General features: G+C 36.7%; 1 protein-coding gene across 10 annotated transcripts in view; it reads right to left on the bottom strand.

Moving 5' to 3' along the window:
* Window positions 1-1,763: 1,763 nt before the first annotated feature.
* COBLL1 (cordon-bleu WH2 repeat protein like 1) overlaps window positions 1,764-16,500 on the bottom strand; it is a 156,805-nt gene continuing 142,068 nt past the window's right edge. For 7 of the 10 annotated variants that reach the window (XM_057505478.1, XM_057505480.1, XM_036884014.2 and 4 more), the window contains 4 exons: window positions 16,319-16,413; window positions 10,740-12,304; window positions 8,646-8,822; window positions 1,764-3,058 (listed from right to left, as the gene is read on the bottom strand). In XM_057505478.1, the coding sequence (XP_057361461.1) occupies window positions 2,975-3,058; window positions 8,646-8,822; window positions 10,740-12,304; window positions 16,319-16,413 (1,921 nt within the window). In that variant the 3' untranslated portion in view covers window positions 1,764-2,974. Of the gene's footprint in view, window positions 3,059-3,092; window positions 4,338-8,645; window positions 8,823-10,739; window positions 12,305-16,318; window positions 16,414-16,500 lie in introns of those variants that run through there. The other 3 variants (XM_057505479.1, XM_057505482.1, XM_057505481.1) reach the window with 2 other exon arrangements.

The raw sequence follows: 16,500 nt of genomic DNA, 5'->3' as shown, positions 1-16,500 counted from the left end.
GATGGGTGTTATGTGGTACTCTGTTGTGTTTTAAACCTGTATTTCCTTGATTTTGGTGAAAGGTATTTCTTCCCTATGTCTGTTGGCCTTTCAGAAATATCTTTTTAATTCTTTCAGTATGGACCTATTTCTATGGGGCAGTGAACTTTTATACTTTGTTTTTATAGATTAACCTTTATATATATTAAAAACATCTTCTTGTGGCTGATTTTTTTCATTTTTAACTGTACTTAATATATATGAAAGTTTTAAGTTTTAATATATTCAAACTTGTGACTTTTGTGACTGTGCTGCTGTCTTTTTAAAATAATTTTTCTCATGCTGAGGTTTGAAAATGTTGAATATATTCATCTAAGTTTTAAAATATTACTTTAAAAATTATCTTGATTCAACTCATATATATTTATGATTTGAGGCAGGGACTCAAATTTTTTCCAAATGGATAATCAAACACAATTTTTCAAAGTTACTCCTTTCCTTACTGATTTATAACATAGCACAAGTTACCATATATGAGGGTCTCTTCAAGTGTGAAACAGCCACACATTTTTTCCATTGTTTTATTTACATCTTTGAAAATTATTTTTTCAAAGTATCATTGATATACAATCTTATGAAGGTTTCACATAAACAACATTGTGGTTTCAACATCCACCCATATTATCAAGTCCTTACCCCCCCTACTGTGGTCACTATCAGTCTAGTAAGATGCTATAGAGTTATTACTTGTTTTCCCCATGAGGTACTGCTGTCCCCATGACCTACCTATATTTTGATTGCTAATTATAATGTCCCTTAATCCCCTTCTCACTCCCTCCCCTCCCTTCCTCCCCCACCCCCTTTCCTTTGGTAACCGCTAGTCCCTTCTTAGTGTGAGTCTGTTTTGTTCCTTCAGTTTTGCTTTGTTGTTATACTCCACAAATGAGGGAAATCATTTGGTACTTGGCTTTCTCCACCTGCCTTATCTCACTGAGCAAAGTACCCTCTAGCTCCATCCATGTTGTTGCAAATGGTAGGATTTGTTTTCTTCTTATGGCTGAACAATATTCCATTGTGTATATGTACCACCTCTTCTTTATCCAATCATCTACTGATGGACACTTAGGTTGCTTCCATATCTAGTCTATTGTAAATTGTGCTGTGATAAACATAGGGGAGCATATGTGTTTTTGAATCAGGGTTCTCGTTTTCTTTGGGTAAATTCCTAGGAGTGGAATTCTTGAGTCAAATGGTATTTCTATTTTTAGTTTTTTGAGGAACCCCCATATTGCTTTCCACAATGGTTGAACTAGTTTACATTCCCACCAGCAGTGTAGGAGGGCTCCCTTTTCTCTGCATCCTCACCAGCATTTGTCTCTTGCCTGTTGGATGTTGGCCATCCAACTGGTGTGAGGTGATCTCTCATTGTGGTTTTAATTTGCATTTCCCTCCTGATGATTAGTGATGTGGAGCATCTTTTCATGTGCCTGTTGGCCATTTGAATTTCTTCTTTGGAGAAGTGTCTGTTCAGATCCTCTGCCCATTTTTTAATCAGGTTATTTGTTTTTTGGGTGTTGAGGCAGCAACACTTAACATTTAATGTGCATTTTCCACATGTAAGAACTATGCTAAGCATTTTACATGCTTAGATCATGCACTCTGGAGTTAGAATGCCTGGGCTTACATGTACACTAGGGATCCCTGATAAATGTAGGGGATTTACTAGTGTGAAGTACACAATTATGCTGGTTAATACAAACTGCATTAAAATAAAAAGCATCCCAAATATGTAACTTGTTTTTATTAAACAGAAAAAAAATCAACACATTTTTCCAAAGAGGCAGATTTCTCAGTAGCTTTTGGTGAAAACCAACTTAACATCAGCTTGTTTGACAAAGCTTTTAGCATTAAGTAAACAATTAAATTCTTAAAGCAGGAATAGCACATCAACAAACTCTAGACCCCAGAAGAATTATAAGCCAACAAAATAGGCATTGTTTTGCTTAACACTTTTAGCTTTAATGCAAACATATATTACTTTTTAGAATATTAGCATCTGAACTACATAATGACATTATTTTCTCATTTTACTTCACTTAAAACCAGGATTTCTAGAACCTCTAAGTAGTCTTTAAAGTTTTCTAATATGGACATAAACTAACCTCTTTTCCTCTTTACATATTGAATATGAAATGACTGTAACAATAAATCAACTTTTTCACAGGAAGATTTTTAAGGCTTCTGGCATATAAAATATATAACACCTATATGACAATGTCATAATTATATACAGAAAATATTAAGATTCTCTGTGATCAATTTAAGTTCTAAAGATTAAAAAACTTAAGTGTTTAATTTTAACAAAATATTACAATCCTATGAGCTTTTCATAAATTTGACACTGATTTTGTAATTACATAAAGAATGTGCAAGGTAAGACTTCTATACTAAGTGATTCACCATTGAAATTAACTGTTGGACTGCATATACTCACCTGATATTAGTTTTCTAGATCATACTTCCAGCACAAAACAGGCTTTAATATAACTGATAAACATTTCTAATTAAACTGTAACATTGAGGCAACACATGTCAGATCTGTGTTTGCCTAGCTATGTATGTGTCACACTAATTAGGTCTATGCATCTTAATTTATCCTCTTATCTCTCATCATTGTAGAGAATGTGTCAATAATAAATGAAATCAACAAGACATGACTATTTCTTATTTGAAAAAAAAAAGAAAATCATTAACACCTTGTCTTCAAGTTCTAAAGCAGCATATTCAGCTCTTAAGGCAAAAAGGGCCAAAAAATATTATTATAAATTATAAACTCTGTAATTCTTCTTTTGGCATTAGAAGCCAAAGCACAAATTCTTACACTTCAATAGATAATATATTAGTGTACATCTGAATATACATTTGCCCGCATTCTGCATCGGTATGAAGCTGTTCTGTGAAGTGGAGGTGAAGTAACAGTAATGCAGAGTGACATTTAGTGGCCTTGGGTATCAGGGGACATGGAATGGCTGGGTCTTGACCTTCCGTTCACAGATATTGTATTTGATGGAACAGTAACCTAAGAGAAAGAAACACACTTTGCACCCATCAGCTTAAAATGGGACAGCTGTCTAATTTTCAATTTTCAATAATTACCACATTTTAACTTCTGCTTAATTGTAAATGCTAACATTAAGCATTTATTACTCAATAAATTACAAATAATCAAGAATAAATGTTCACTCTACCATGAAATTAAAAATGAGAGAGTTGTTATTTCCACAACAAACAAGCTAAATAATCCATTAACACATCTTAGTCTTTGCAAAATTACCAAATCAACTCAAAGGACAAAAGCACAAACAGACTGCAGGCCAAGCTGTTAAAGAGCATTTTTAGCTAGATTAATTCTGGATCCCCCAAAGTGCCTTGGACAATATTGAAAAATAAAGTGAATTCCACAATGCAATGGATTTTACAGTTTTTGTACTGATGGTATATAGTAACATCCTTCCAGGTACCCCATATTTATTTAAAAAAACAACACACACACACACACACACACACACACACACACACACACACACATTAAAAAAAACAACTTTGGTTTTTAAAATACTTTGATGTGAAGGGCTAAAAAAGTCAAACCTGTGACTGATATGTCAAAAGAATTGCGTAATAAAAAGGGGTTTTGTTTGTTTTTCAATAAATAAACTCTTAAATTCCAAAATCCTATGTCAAGGTCTCCTATTTACAAACTAAGTGAATGGAAACACTAAAAAAAAATTTTCCCAAACAGCTTGAAATTCCAACATTATAAAAAAAAAAATCTTCTGGATGCTGAATAAGAAATATGTATATTTTGAAATATTACACATAAAATATGACATTTTAAGAAAAATGGTCTCCAGATTATAATTTGACAAGTTTGGATTCATAACCAAACATCATTTTCTCACAAGAAGAGAAGTGATGTACAAGAGGCCATAGATTCTGCCTAGCAACACAGTTAGTGAAGAAAATAAAATTGGCAAGTTTAGTTAGATTTGGTTTGCTGGTGTTTCATTTCTTGCTCTTTACTCTAAGATTGGTCAACTAACCGAATCAATTTTCCTTGATTGTCTTAGGATGGAATAGAGTAGTTGACACTATCCACCTGAAATAAGATAGCCATGAATATTTGCCAGCAGGGAAAGGAAAATTCACCTGCACCCTGTTGAGTATTCATATGAGGTTTCTTTCCAAGTAGAGCCAACTACAGACAGGTAACGACTTTTTGTTATGTCACCTTGGTCCAAAAAGTCTCTGTGTAGAGGGGTTATTTTTGCAATCTTGCCAAAATTGCACTTCCTCTAATTCTTTGTAAAACAAAAGAGAAAATTTGTTTTGAGCATTTATAAAACATACCGATAGCTCTCAATGTCTATAAGTCAATGATGTTCATTGTAACACCATTTTTAGAATGAAAAACTAGAATCTAGTTAAATGTCCCCCAATAAGGAACCAATAAGCTATGTGTGGTTCAGTCATATAGTCATACAATGTAGCCTTAAAAGAATAACATAGATATATATGAACCATGATGGAAAGCTCCACAGGGATATGTTTATGGATGTTTTACAGGGGGTTCTTTTTCTGTGAAAAAATTAAATATGTTTACATACTACAAATGTGGTCTGGAAAGTTACACTGCAATCTGCCAACGGCACTTACTTAGAAGGAAAATGGTAATTTGTTTCATTTTTTTAAATATGTGTACTAAAATTTAAATATGAGAAGACATCATTAGAATACTGTTCTATAAATTCTGTGAGGTCAGAGTCCTTGTCTATTTTGATGCCACTTTATATCCACTCTACACTCCTGTTTATTTTTGTGCCTAGCACAGTGTAGATCAATTAATGTTTTTCGAGTGGAATATGGCACCTTTTCACAAACATTTATGAAGTTAAAAAGTATTGCCCGAATTTTTTGAACAATTAACATATGACATTTATAATAAAGGTAGTTTAAAAAGTAATGTTTAAGAATTTACTGATTCTGAGCATCTAGTGGTTGACCGTCTGCCCTTGAAATTTAAAGGATTTTCAGGACTATTTATATAGCTTTCTTATTCCTTTAAAGAGCAATAACTATGAAACTTGTTTATTTTAACTTCAGAAATATGTGGTAAGACCTGCTGTCTTGAAACCCTTGGATTCTTCCAATTCAAACCAAGGAAACAGGAATAAAAAAGCAGACCAATTAAACAAACAAAACAATCCAGTTAGATGTGGGCTGACTCATCCAGTTTTCTTCTTTCCAGATTTCTATCTAGCCAAAGCTAAGTTTTATATTCTGAGGGAACACTTATTATTAAGTACTAAATATCATTTGTCAGTGTATCTTCAGACTGTACAAATCTATATTCTGCTTGTAATAGGAATTCAAGCACCATTAAAAACCAAAAGCAGCCAAGGTTCTTGGGTCAACACAAGTCAACAGTTAGAGATTAATCTACCTCATTCTCCAAAAACAATTTGCTTATTGACATATATGTTAACATCAAATACATTTTATACTTAAGTAGATTTATTAATGCTTTATATGAGGACATGACACATGTCTGTGACTACATGAGCGTTGAGGGGGACAAGATACGGGAAAAAAACCCTAAGAACTATGAAAAACATGGCAAGTTCATGACTACATTTACATGACAGCAATCAACTACTTAGTTGCTCTAATGTGAACCAACTATTCTATAGAGGTCAACTGCTTGGGTCTGAACCAGAGCCAAAGGCAGGGGATACCTGGAGTGAAATTGAACATTTGGGCACCAAAGTACAGGCAAACACAGAGCCATCTCTCTGATGAACAATCTAAACCTACCGTCAAATCACTGGAGATTTTATCTGGCACTATCACTGTTGTTCTAAAAAAGAAATGTTAGAATTTAAAACAAACCAGGAGAAATATTCAGTATGGGACAGAAATATGGGATTTAAGCAAAAATCACAAGAAATTAGAGCCTCTTGTGTCCATTTTTACCACCTTTTGCAATTTTTTGAAATATGATCCATGTGCAGAAGAGTACACTGAACTTACAGCCACATGCAAACAGACAATAAACATATATGACCAGCCACCCAGACCACGAGAAAGGACACCTCTAGCTCCCTAATGAACTTGTCTTTATTTAAAAGTTTGACATTTTCTTTATCACAGACTTTTGCACTAATTTGGACATTTAACAAACATTGTGTTAAGATAAGATTTATCCTGATTACTTAGTTTTTTGGTTCCCTCTTAGCTTGTGTGCCTGTCCTGCCCCAGTAAGCACCTAACAGCGCCTCTCCTTCCCCTCTGGAAGTAACCCTATCAGGATTTTTATAATGTCTCCATTGCTTTTAAAAGTAATCGCCACCTATGCATGTCACTAACTAATATAGTTCAGTTTTGTATGTTGTCAAACTTTATATTTTTGTCTATCTGCACTATTGTGTTTAGTTGTATTTTGTCCTATTTCCTGCTATTTGATAGTCCTTTCTTTGAATATACTATTATTTATTTGATTAGTTTTGGATACTAAGGTTCTATCTATTTGGATATACTACAAACAAAAGTCTGTAAGTATTCTTACATGTGAGTCCTAGTGCACAAAAACACATTTTCAGGGTATATAACTAGAAGTGAAAGTGCTGATCACAGGGTGTGGATACTGTGAACTTCCCTACATCCTGTGTCCATTTTTAGTGGAATAAGATGGATTATGTTGGGAATTTTCATTAAACAAAATTTAGGAGCTGGCACTGTATAGAGTTAGATCTACCAATATCCTCCTACCGAAAGAGAGAAAATTTAGACTCAACAGACCCTAAAATAATGAGTTATAAACAGGACAAAACTACAGGATCATCATTTATGGCTTGCTTTGTGTCGACTCACATCCTGCTCATTCTGGAAGCAACGAGCGTCGTGTATGTGAAGAGACCGACACGTGAGAGCCCATGGCACCCCGAGCACACAGCGGCTTGCCTGTGCGGTTGTTGGCCTGAGAGCCATTTCCAACTTAATGCACTGTTTTCTGCAATGAGTTCATGGAAACTGACTAATATATCCACTGACTTAGTACAAAGGCAGTGCACTTATTTTTCTGTGCAATTACTTGGTTCACCCACGGGCCTCAGTCCCAGGCTATGAACATCCAGAAGGCAGAGGCTTCCTTTCCTTCATGTTTGTGTCCCCAGTACCTAGTGCAATAAGTGGCTTGAAAAATGCTTTTCAAATGTATGGAATAAAGAAAGCTCTAGACCAGTAGTAACTGATTTGAAACTGACCCTTAATTTACCAGATTAGAAATAGAAATATTTTCATAAATGAGAGTGTACAATGTACTTACATGGGCAAATTTCCCCACAAAAATATACATGTCATGACCTGTGAAGTACCAGTGTTAGTACTCAGGGCTATACCGAATTTTGTTGCTGCCTGGTACCTAAATTCAGACTCCACAAATGATCTATGAGATGCCAAACCAGTCGACCGAATTCCTGCTTTGCGTTTCCTCCACTCCCGACCGACGGCACCGTTTTGCCTTGTCTCTGTGCTTGCCTAGATGGCTGCGCTGAGCCCTCTGTGAGAGCAGCCGTCCCTCCCAGGCCCCCTGAAACACACCGGGGACGCTGGCAGCGTGGGTGCGACCGGCCACGTAGGTGCCGCCAGGAAGCCTTCCCCTTTCTGTCTCCGCAGCATTCCTGTTCCTTCAAAGACTGCACTTCTGTTGAGCTCAGTGTTTTGGTCAACAAGTCTCGTCCTCTTCTCTAAATAGCTTCTAAAAGGGTTCAAGGAGGAGTTCACTGGCCAGAATGCCTGGAGAGTCAGTGGAATAACGAGCACTTCTCTGGTCTCGGTGTTTAGGAACTCGCAACCAAGGCGACTTAGAGGAGAACAGCAAAGACCTTCGGGGAGACTGTGGCCTCTGCAAAGCCCGAGGGGTGCTGCCGGCCTCAAAGCTTCCCCACGCCTCCTTTCTTTCAGTGGACGGAGGCCACAGAGGGAGGAAACTCACCTGTGAGTAATTCTCTGTGACGCGTGTCTGGTGTTTGCCCCCGAAAGAGCAGCTTACCTCCTCTGCTGCAGCTCCCCTGCACCTCAGGGCTTTATTGAGACTTAACTCTCTGCATTAGCTCTCCTCTAATTCTCTAGATGTTCCCTACACTTTTTTGTTTGACCTATAAAACCCACTCCCTTCCAAATCCCACATATGGTATAACTTCGATCACAGTAGGGGCTACAACTGAAAACTTGCAGGTCCCTATCACTAGGACAGATTTTCTGGAATAAGGAGGGACTTTTCTTTCCAAAGAATCTTTCTTGCTGTGCTCATGTAATTTCTTAAAATAAGAATCCAGGACATTGTCTAGATATAGTTATTTAATAATGAACAAAACCTATGTTCCATACCTGGCCCGGGTAGTGGAAAATAAACCTGACATATTTTTAAGTATGTGTGAGAATCTGGATTCTCTCAACTTACACTTCAAAACTGGCCCCCTGACATGAAAGAGTAACTCCAAGCATCTTTCCTATTCAGACTTAGAGGCTAGAAAACAAGTTCCGCTAAGTATTGGTTTGAGAATGCTGAACATCAGACCACTGTCACCCATCTGATAAGGAGGACTTACCCTTTTCAATTTGGCAGCAGCCTCCCCAGAACGGATTGTAGTCAGCAAACTCTGTCGGATCTGTTCTGGGTCAGAGCTTTGGAATGTCAAAGAACTTTGTCTCTTAAGGATGAATGATGGGCAGTGAGACGGATGTGGTATTTGGGAATTCTGGTCATTATGTGCAGAGTTATTTTCCTATAAAAATAAATGCAGAATATTTCAATGAATGCCTAGTGAAGAATGGGCTATTTTTTCAAAAAATTGTCGTCATCAATAGTTCTTTAAGAATCACCATCTGCCACAGAGGTGCTGAAGACACAGCTCTATTTCCTCACCCACTGAACCATGGCGTGTGCTATCAGAGCTCAGCTGGGAGGTGAGGGCGTTACACCCCCTTCTCTTGAACACGGGAGGCTAAGGGGGAAAAGCGGTGCCTCTCTTTGTACCATGAGTACAGTGGTAAATCTCCCGTCCTGGAATCAAATAATGCTATACCTCCAATGCAGGTGGCGAGAGGAGCCAAATTAACAGTAAAAACATCCCAGACTAAACAATAACCCATTCTCATTGTTCCAACATATTAAGCTGGGAAGTTTATTCTTTTTTTACAGGAGAAATGGACAAACACTGGCACTTTCATATTGATTGACTCTCACATATCTTCTAATAAAAGTCTGTTAATGGATTAAAGAAGTTAATCTAATAAAGAGCTACGTGTTACAGGTTACTTTGTGTTTCTGGAAGTCACAGGGACTCATTGATATGGCCATCATTTTTTTATTTTTTCCATGAGATTGAAAATAAAGATTAGGAATTTCCAAATTTAAGAACCAAAATTCAATTAAACTTTTTAGGAAGGAATATTTAGTAACGGATTTAACTGGCAACTGTTGTCAAGTCATCTTAAAAATGTCTTTCTCAAACTGCCAATAAGTATCCTTACAAAAGATGAGCTAAACAGAGCTCAGGCAACAGCTCAAAAACTGTATTAGCTAAACCAGGCTTCTGTTGTTCAGGAATGGTATTCCACTGTCTGAAGAAACACAGGCTCTGTCCACAAGTAACTAATCAATCTCTAGATCATATATCTCTTGCTGACATTAGGTCAAAGCAACAAACATAAATGTGAAATATATGAAGAAATATTTTTCAAGACAAATACTGCCTTAACTTTATGGAAAAATCTTTATGGCTAATGTTCTGTTATGTGGTTGTAAGGCAATATGGTTAATGTCCTGTTATCCCAGGAATGTTTGAAAAAGTAGTATGAAATACTTCTGGAGCTATCACACAAATATGAAAGTATTCTTTAAACACGATCAGAGTAAAAGTACACAAAATATTTTTTTTAATTGCATGGGGATTATAATTCATACTGTGATTTTTATCCTCTCCTTTGAATATATTATTTGAATCTAGCAAATTATAACACTCAGTTGATCCAACAGTAAGTCAACATATATACCTTTTTATTATATAGTGGTTAAATGATATTTTAGTCGCCACACATGTAAGTGGAAAAGTTGACATTGGATTAACATAATGGGAAGTTAAGAAAATTACATACTTAAACTCTGGTTTCAGTTTAAATTATTCATATGTATAAATGTTTGGTAAGCTGAGGTTCAGTGTATATAACAGAAAATGCACAGCTGAGAGACACTGGGTTATTTTACCTAGTCTTTGATACTGCTTATGTTTCTATATAATTAAAAGTTTATTTTGCTTTTGCATAGAATTGGAGAAGAAAATAAAGTAAACCAGAACATTCGTAAGAATTATAAGCAAATTGAGACAAGGAAAATACAGCCAGAGCTATAAACTAGTACACTATGCAAAAGTGTGAACAAAGAAACTTTAATATATTTTGCTAATCATACAATTATATAATGACCTTATACTAACACTCAATCAAGTTATATAAATTATAATAATTCTGAGAGTAAATAATCAGATTCAATGTATCACCACTCTTTTATTCCTATAGTAGCTTGATATTAGATTGATGTGAATTCAGAGGAGAGAAACACGCAAACTTACCAACATGCTTGTTAGCCCCCATTTAAACCACGGTGTGTAAGAATGCCTTATTCTTTAAAAGGTAACATTTACCTTATCCCTTGCACCTGGCTGTGGGATGTCCACACGTCTATTTACAGGAGTCTCCCCTCCGTCTGTGTCCACGGGAGGTTGGGCAGAGGCGCCCTCACTGCATGGCTGGGCACGCACTTTGCTGAAAGACTGTGACCGCTTGACGACAGCCAGGGCAAATGGCGAAGGGGCCGAGCTCGAGTACGGTCTTGGGGCACCAAAAGTTTTCAGAGTCTTCAGATTGAGTGCTGCTAACTGATTGGCAGGAGGAGCAGCCGGTTTCGGAGCTACAGGAGGAGGAGAGGTTTCAGGAGGCTTCTGACCGCTGTCAGCATCAGCGTTTTTAACGTGGGGCTGGGGAGCAGGGTGAGTTGTTCTACTTTGGGGAGAAGGAGTTTGCTCTGGAGGAGGCACCATATCCTTTTCCGCCTCTTTCTTTACTGGTTCCTTTGGGGGAGGATTAAAGGCAGTGTGGACGCTCTTGGCGGCTGCAGATGTCACATACTGACCTGAAGCCCTCTTTTGCATCTGCAAGAAAAAAGAACTAGGTTTGTTCTGGGGATTAGAAACCCAAGATTTAAGTTTTGACTCCAAAATATTGTTTATATCTTCCAGATTCGGCACAAAAGGGGCTGTGCCAGTGTCTCTTGTCAATCTGGGAGATTTCAGAGGATTCCCGGTGACAGTGTGAGGTGAGCCGTCCACACTGGGCTCCTGGTGCTCTATTTTGGGGGTGATCTTCACTTTAAGGTCTGCCTGTGGCTCCTTTGGGCTCTCAGAAATAACAAGATCCTCTGTTTGTATTGCAGTTTCTTTCACATTCTCGTGAGTGTGCTTTTTTCCTAAAGTATGTATCGCCTGATCATCTTCATACCCTATGGCTTCTGATTCCCAATTTTTCAATATTTCCAGGGATTTCGGAGGCACTATTTTATAAGTAGTCATCCCAATTTTAGGTATGTACTCTCTCATAATTTCATTGGAAGGTTTGGGCTTGGGATTGTAATCTTGTCTGTAAAGAGGGTAATTCTTCATATAAGAAGCAGTTGAGTTTTTATCAGTCTCACTTACAGGAGGCAAAGGGTCATCATTACCATGAACACAAACTGTATCTTTTATGGTAAAGAGATCTTCTGAGTGAACAGTTAGGGGGCCCTGGCTCCTGAATTCTCTTGAGGTACCCACAGAATCCTGTGGACTTAAAGATGAGTGCTGATTTGATTTGTTGTGAGTTAAAGTTTGCACACTTTCATCAATTTTGGCATCAGACAAATTATGACCTTGGAGTTTCCCATCAAAACTGTTACAGAAAGGGGTTGTCTGAATTGCTGCATCTAGCATTTTTGCCTTTTCTGCACTGGGCTGATTCAGTTTTTGATCTTGCACTGATGAAGCAGCTAGATGATTTTCCTTGTAACTTTTAGCAGTATCAGTTTTATGCGCTTGATAGTTTGAGAGTCTGTCAACTTCTGTGTCCACATTCTTATTTCTGGCAACACCTCCTACATTGACTTCTGTTTTCCTCACTCCATTTTTCATTTTATCTTCTGTATTCACTGGAGTGACAATTATTTCATTTTGATCTACTGAGAAAAAAAATATTGTCAAGTGAAGTGTACAAAAAAAGGCAGAAAAACCTCAAGTGTTCGATGCCTGCCTCCCCCAAACTGAAGTAGGTTTGTTGAATTCCACAGGTAATTTTCAGCTCAGTAATTATACAAAAGCAGATAGCAGCGGTAGGAAAAACAGTATGAAGGGTTCTGGTGATGACTGAGGCCCGTGTCTGCAACCTGACCGGACGAGTTACAATCTGTGTGGCCACAACATGTTACTTGACCCTCAGGTTTGCTCAGAAGTAAAACGGTGAAAACAGGCACTTACTTTATACATCATTTATATAACATGCTTATTAGGATAGGATATTGCCCAGAACACCACCCCATAGAAGATAGCTATTTCTTCTTACAGGCAAAGACTTCATGAAGAATGACAAAGGAAGCTGACAGGTTCCCAAAGTACATTTTTTTCTCCCTCTTCCTCTTTTATATAATTCTTTCTCTTTTCTATAGCCTCTAATATTTATATTTCTTACTTAATATTGAAAGGGAAACAATCCTAGAAAACGTTACCGACTTTAATTAGGGCGGACAACAGAAACATTGCCTTCAAACGTTGAAGTAAAAACCGAATCAAAGTTGCTGGTCTTGTTAACTAGGTGTCCTTGCTATGAACTTTTAGACACCTTTGTTTTTGGTCAAAATATGGGTGATTTCAGTGACGCGGAAACAGGGATGTGGGTTTTGATTTTTCTCTGTGGGAAAAGATACCCTATTGTCATGTCAGAGTCAAATTAGAGAAAACAACCTCCCTCTTTCCTGCACTACTTTTCCTCTTAATTCTAATTCAGACCTAAAAACGAAATCATGTGCCAGTGTCTAGGTGACAAAGCAACAGTTGCCAGCCAACAACATGATCGTGAAGAACTGGAAGCAAACACAGGTTTATGAGTGGGCACCACGTGTCTGATGCTGAGCGAAGGGATTTTACCCTGTTAAATGCCCTGAAGAATCATTCCTTCCAAGTGACCAACTTAGTGGCCTTCGCCTTCACATAGCATAGTTCGCACAGCACGATTAAAACGTGGGCCTTGGGAGTCAAATCGTGAAAGGATGTTAAGTATTTCTCTATACTTTTATCATCATTCAGTTTCACTTATAAGATAAAGTTCACTGCATAAAATGTCATGAGCTATTTAAAATAGTGTCTCCATTAAAACAGAAAAGAGGAAAAGAAAAAAGCTAAGCATGCAAAATAAAAAATCATGTTGCTGGGTAAATTTGTATACAATTTAAGAAAATCTTCATATTTTAAAATTCTGCCTAACTGCACAATTATTTGGTCATGAGAGTTATATTTTCTATTATGTTGCAAGGCTCCTATATTAAATATGTAATTTTAAAGTGGAGTTCATTTTTTTTCTTCCCAACTAAAATGCAACTGATGACTCGAATATGTATTGTCTATATATTTCTTTTCTCAATGAGTAATAATTTTTGTGATTTATTAAATTACGGACAAATGATTAGGAACCATGAAGGAGGCACAATTCTGCCTATGCTCTTATTTACTTGGTTCATAAGTAATTGTCACAGCTACAGGAAAAGTGCTATTCTCAAAACTGCTATGAACACACAAAAAATACGTAAGAATCAGTCCCCGGCACCAAGAAATGAGCCGAAATGTATTTCTTTCTCTCTTCTCATTTTCCACCTAATACAGGTATGGCCTCATTACACAGCAGAAATAGCTTCCAGAAGAAAGTAAATTAACATAAAAACATATTTTAAATTAAATCCCCTATAACAAAGCCTAACTTACTAGTTTTAGAACTCAAATAAATTTCTGTTTCACATTTCTGGTGGGTTACACCTATTTGACCATTGCCCAACTCTGAATTTCTCATCAAAATTTCACTGTTATTCCTAACGATGGGCCTGGAAACCTAGAAGCACTACTGAATTTATCACTCAATCCATCCTCAGACACACCTGGATAATGATGCTACCCAGGTGTTGTTGCCCTAAAAAGTGACGCCAACATCTACAATCTGACGAAAGGATGATTTAAGTAAGTATACAGGGAAGGTTAAAAAAAAAAAAAAGAAAAGAGGAAAACAGAATCAAAACTACTTTAAGGGTAAGAGAAATTATATATTTAAAAAAATCACCTGGAGTTGACAAAGGTCATTGCCAAGTCAAGGGCAAATAAATAAATAAAATGAAGGTCAAAATATATTTGTGACCCTAGCACTGACTTGAAGCCAGAATCTTAGCAAAAATGATTTAATTTGACTATGACTTTAAAAAGAAGGAAGAAGCTTTTAAATCGTGATTTCTCAATAGAAATGCTACTGCCATCATAGTACAGGCTGCAGAAAAAAAGAATCAAAAGGAAAAGAATGGAGAAATGATATACTACTTAGACCATCTCTGTATTACATCTCAGTGAAGTACAGACATTGGGGAAAGTGAATCAGAGACATACTCAAATTAACCAACATATAGCACATATATAAAAGAATGTATGTTTATATCTGTCCATCTGGGACATTGGGATAACCCATGTTTCGTCCAAATATGAGCATATCCCTATGTTTTCCAAGAATTTAACATAGTTTTGTATATTAACATAATAGATTGGACTATGAGAATTAATAAGCCACTTTCTTCATGACCCCTTAAAATACCATTGTGCATTCCGTGCATCTTCTATTTGGGGTACCAGTTTTCTGCAATCCAACCTTAAGTACAGATCTTCCTTGTTTATGATGGGGCTATCTCCTGGTAAAGCCATCATCAGTTGAAAATACTGTAAATAGAAAATGCACTTAACACACCTAACCTACCGAAAATCAGAGCTGAGCATCGCCTGCCTTAAACGTGTTCAGAACATTTACATTAGCCTACAGTTGGGCAAAATCATAGAACACAAAGCATATTTTATACCTCATGTTGATTACCTCATGTAATTTACTGAATACTGTACTAAAAGTGAAGAACAGAATGTGTATGGGTGAAGAACTGACGTTCATGTATCAGTCGTTCACCCTTAGCTACTATGTGGCTGAGTGGAAGCCAAAGCTCTCTGCTGCTGTCCAGCATCGTGAGAGAATATTTCACTACATATTGTTAGGCCAAGAAATCAAAATTCAGAATCTGAAGAGGCTCCTACTGATTATGTATCACTTTCACACCACCATAAATTTGAAAAATTGTAAGTCGAACCATCTTAAGTCAGAGACCATCTATATATATTTTAACAGTATCTCAGTATTCTGTGAAATGCCATGAAGAATGCAAAGTATCAGACATAATTTATCTGACCCAAGACTTTCCAATTTAATTGAGGAGTCAAGGCCAGAGAACAACATAGCTTCTCGTAATCAAGTAAAAAAATAGGTGAAATGTAAGGGTTTTGATAGCAGCTGAATGGGTGATAACAGGTGCAAAATTGTTTCCCATGCAAAGACCGTGTCTAAAAATAGAACTGAGTGAAATATATCATAAGAAAAAGAAGAAACTGTCTTGATTTGGGAGTGACTACCGGGCAATAATGGTAAATAACCTCACATTAGATGTTTTGGGCCTTAAAAATCAGACAAGTTTCACTCAAGGTATAGCAACTTGAGTATTAAGTAAAATTCTCTTAGAATGGGGAAATCAACAGAAGGAAAAAAGAGAAATAGATCAAAAGCAGATGGACAGAATATATATCTTTAAGATCCAAGGCCTAACCTCTTAGATAACCTCTAAGATTTAACAACAATGAAAGTAGTACACATGGTAGTTAAGGGCACATTTTGGAATAATATTATCTGAGTTTAAATCCAAGGTTCACCACTTGTTAATCATGGAAACTCAGGTGAATTACATAATATCTATATGGCTCAATCATCTGTAAAATGGGACTGAAAATAATAATACCCACAAATGAGTTAATATACAAGATTAAATGAGTTATATGTATAAGGTGTTAAGAATGGTCCTTGTCACATAGTAAGCACTGTGACAGTGCTTGTTATTAGAGTTTACGGAACTCACCACTCTCTTGGTTTGGGCCAAATGACTTCAAGTTTCTTACACTGTCAGTTACCCTTTCTCCATTGCTCACATTATATACTGCAATGTGTGGTTCTCTGCAAAATATATTTATGTTATATACCAATACCATTCAAATACACATACACATGATAAGAAAACAGGCAATTTCCAAAGACAGATGG

The sequence above is a fragment of the Manis pentadactyla genome, chromosome 8 (assembly GCF_030020395.1).
Source record: "Manis pentadactyla isolate mManPen7 chromosome 8, mManPen7.hap1, whole genome shotgun sequence".
In the NCBI taxonomy this organism is placed as follows: Eukaryota; Metazoa; Chordata; class Mammalia; order Pholidota; family Manidae; genus Manis; species Manis pentadactyla.
This window is presented reverse-complemented; position numbering and strand designations above follow the sequence as displayed.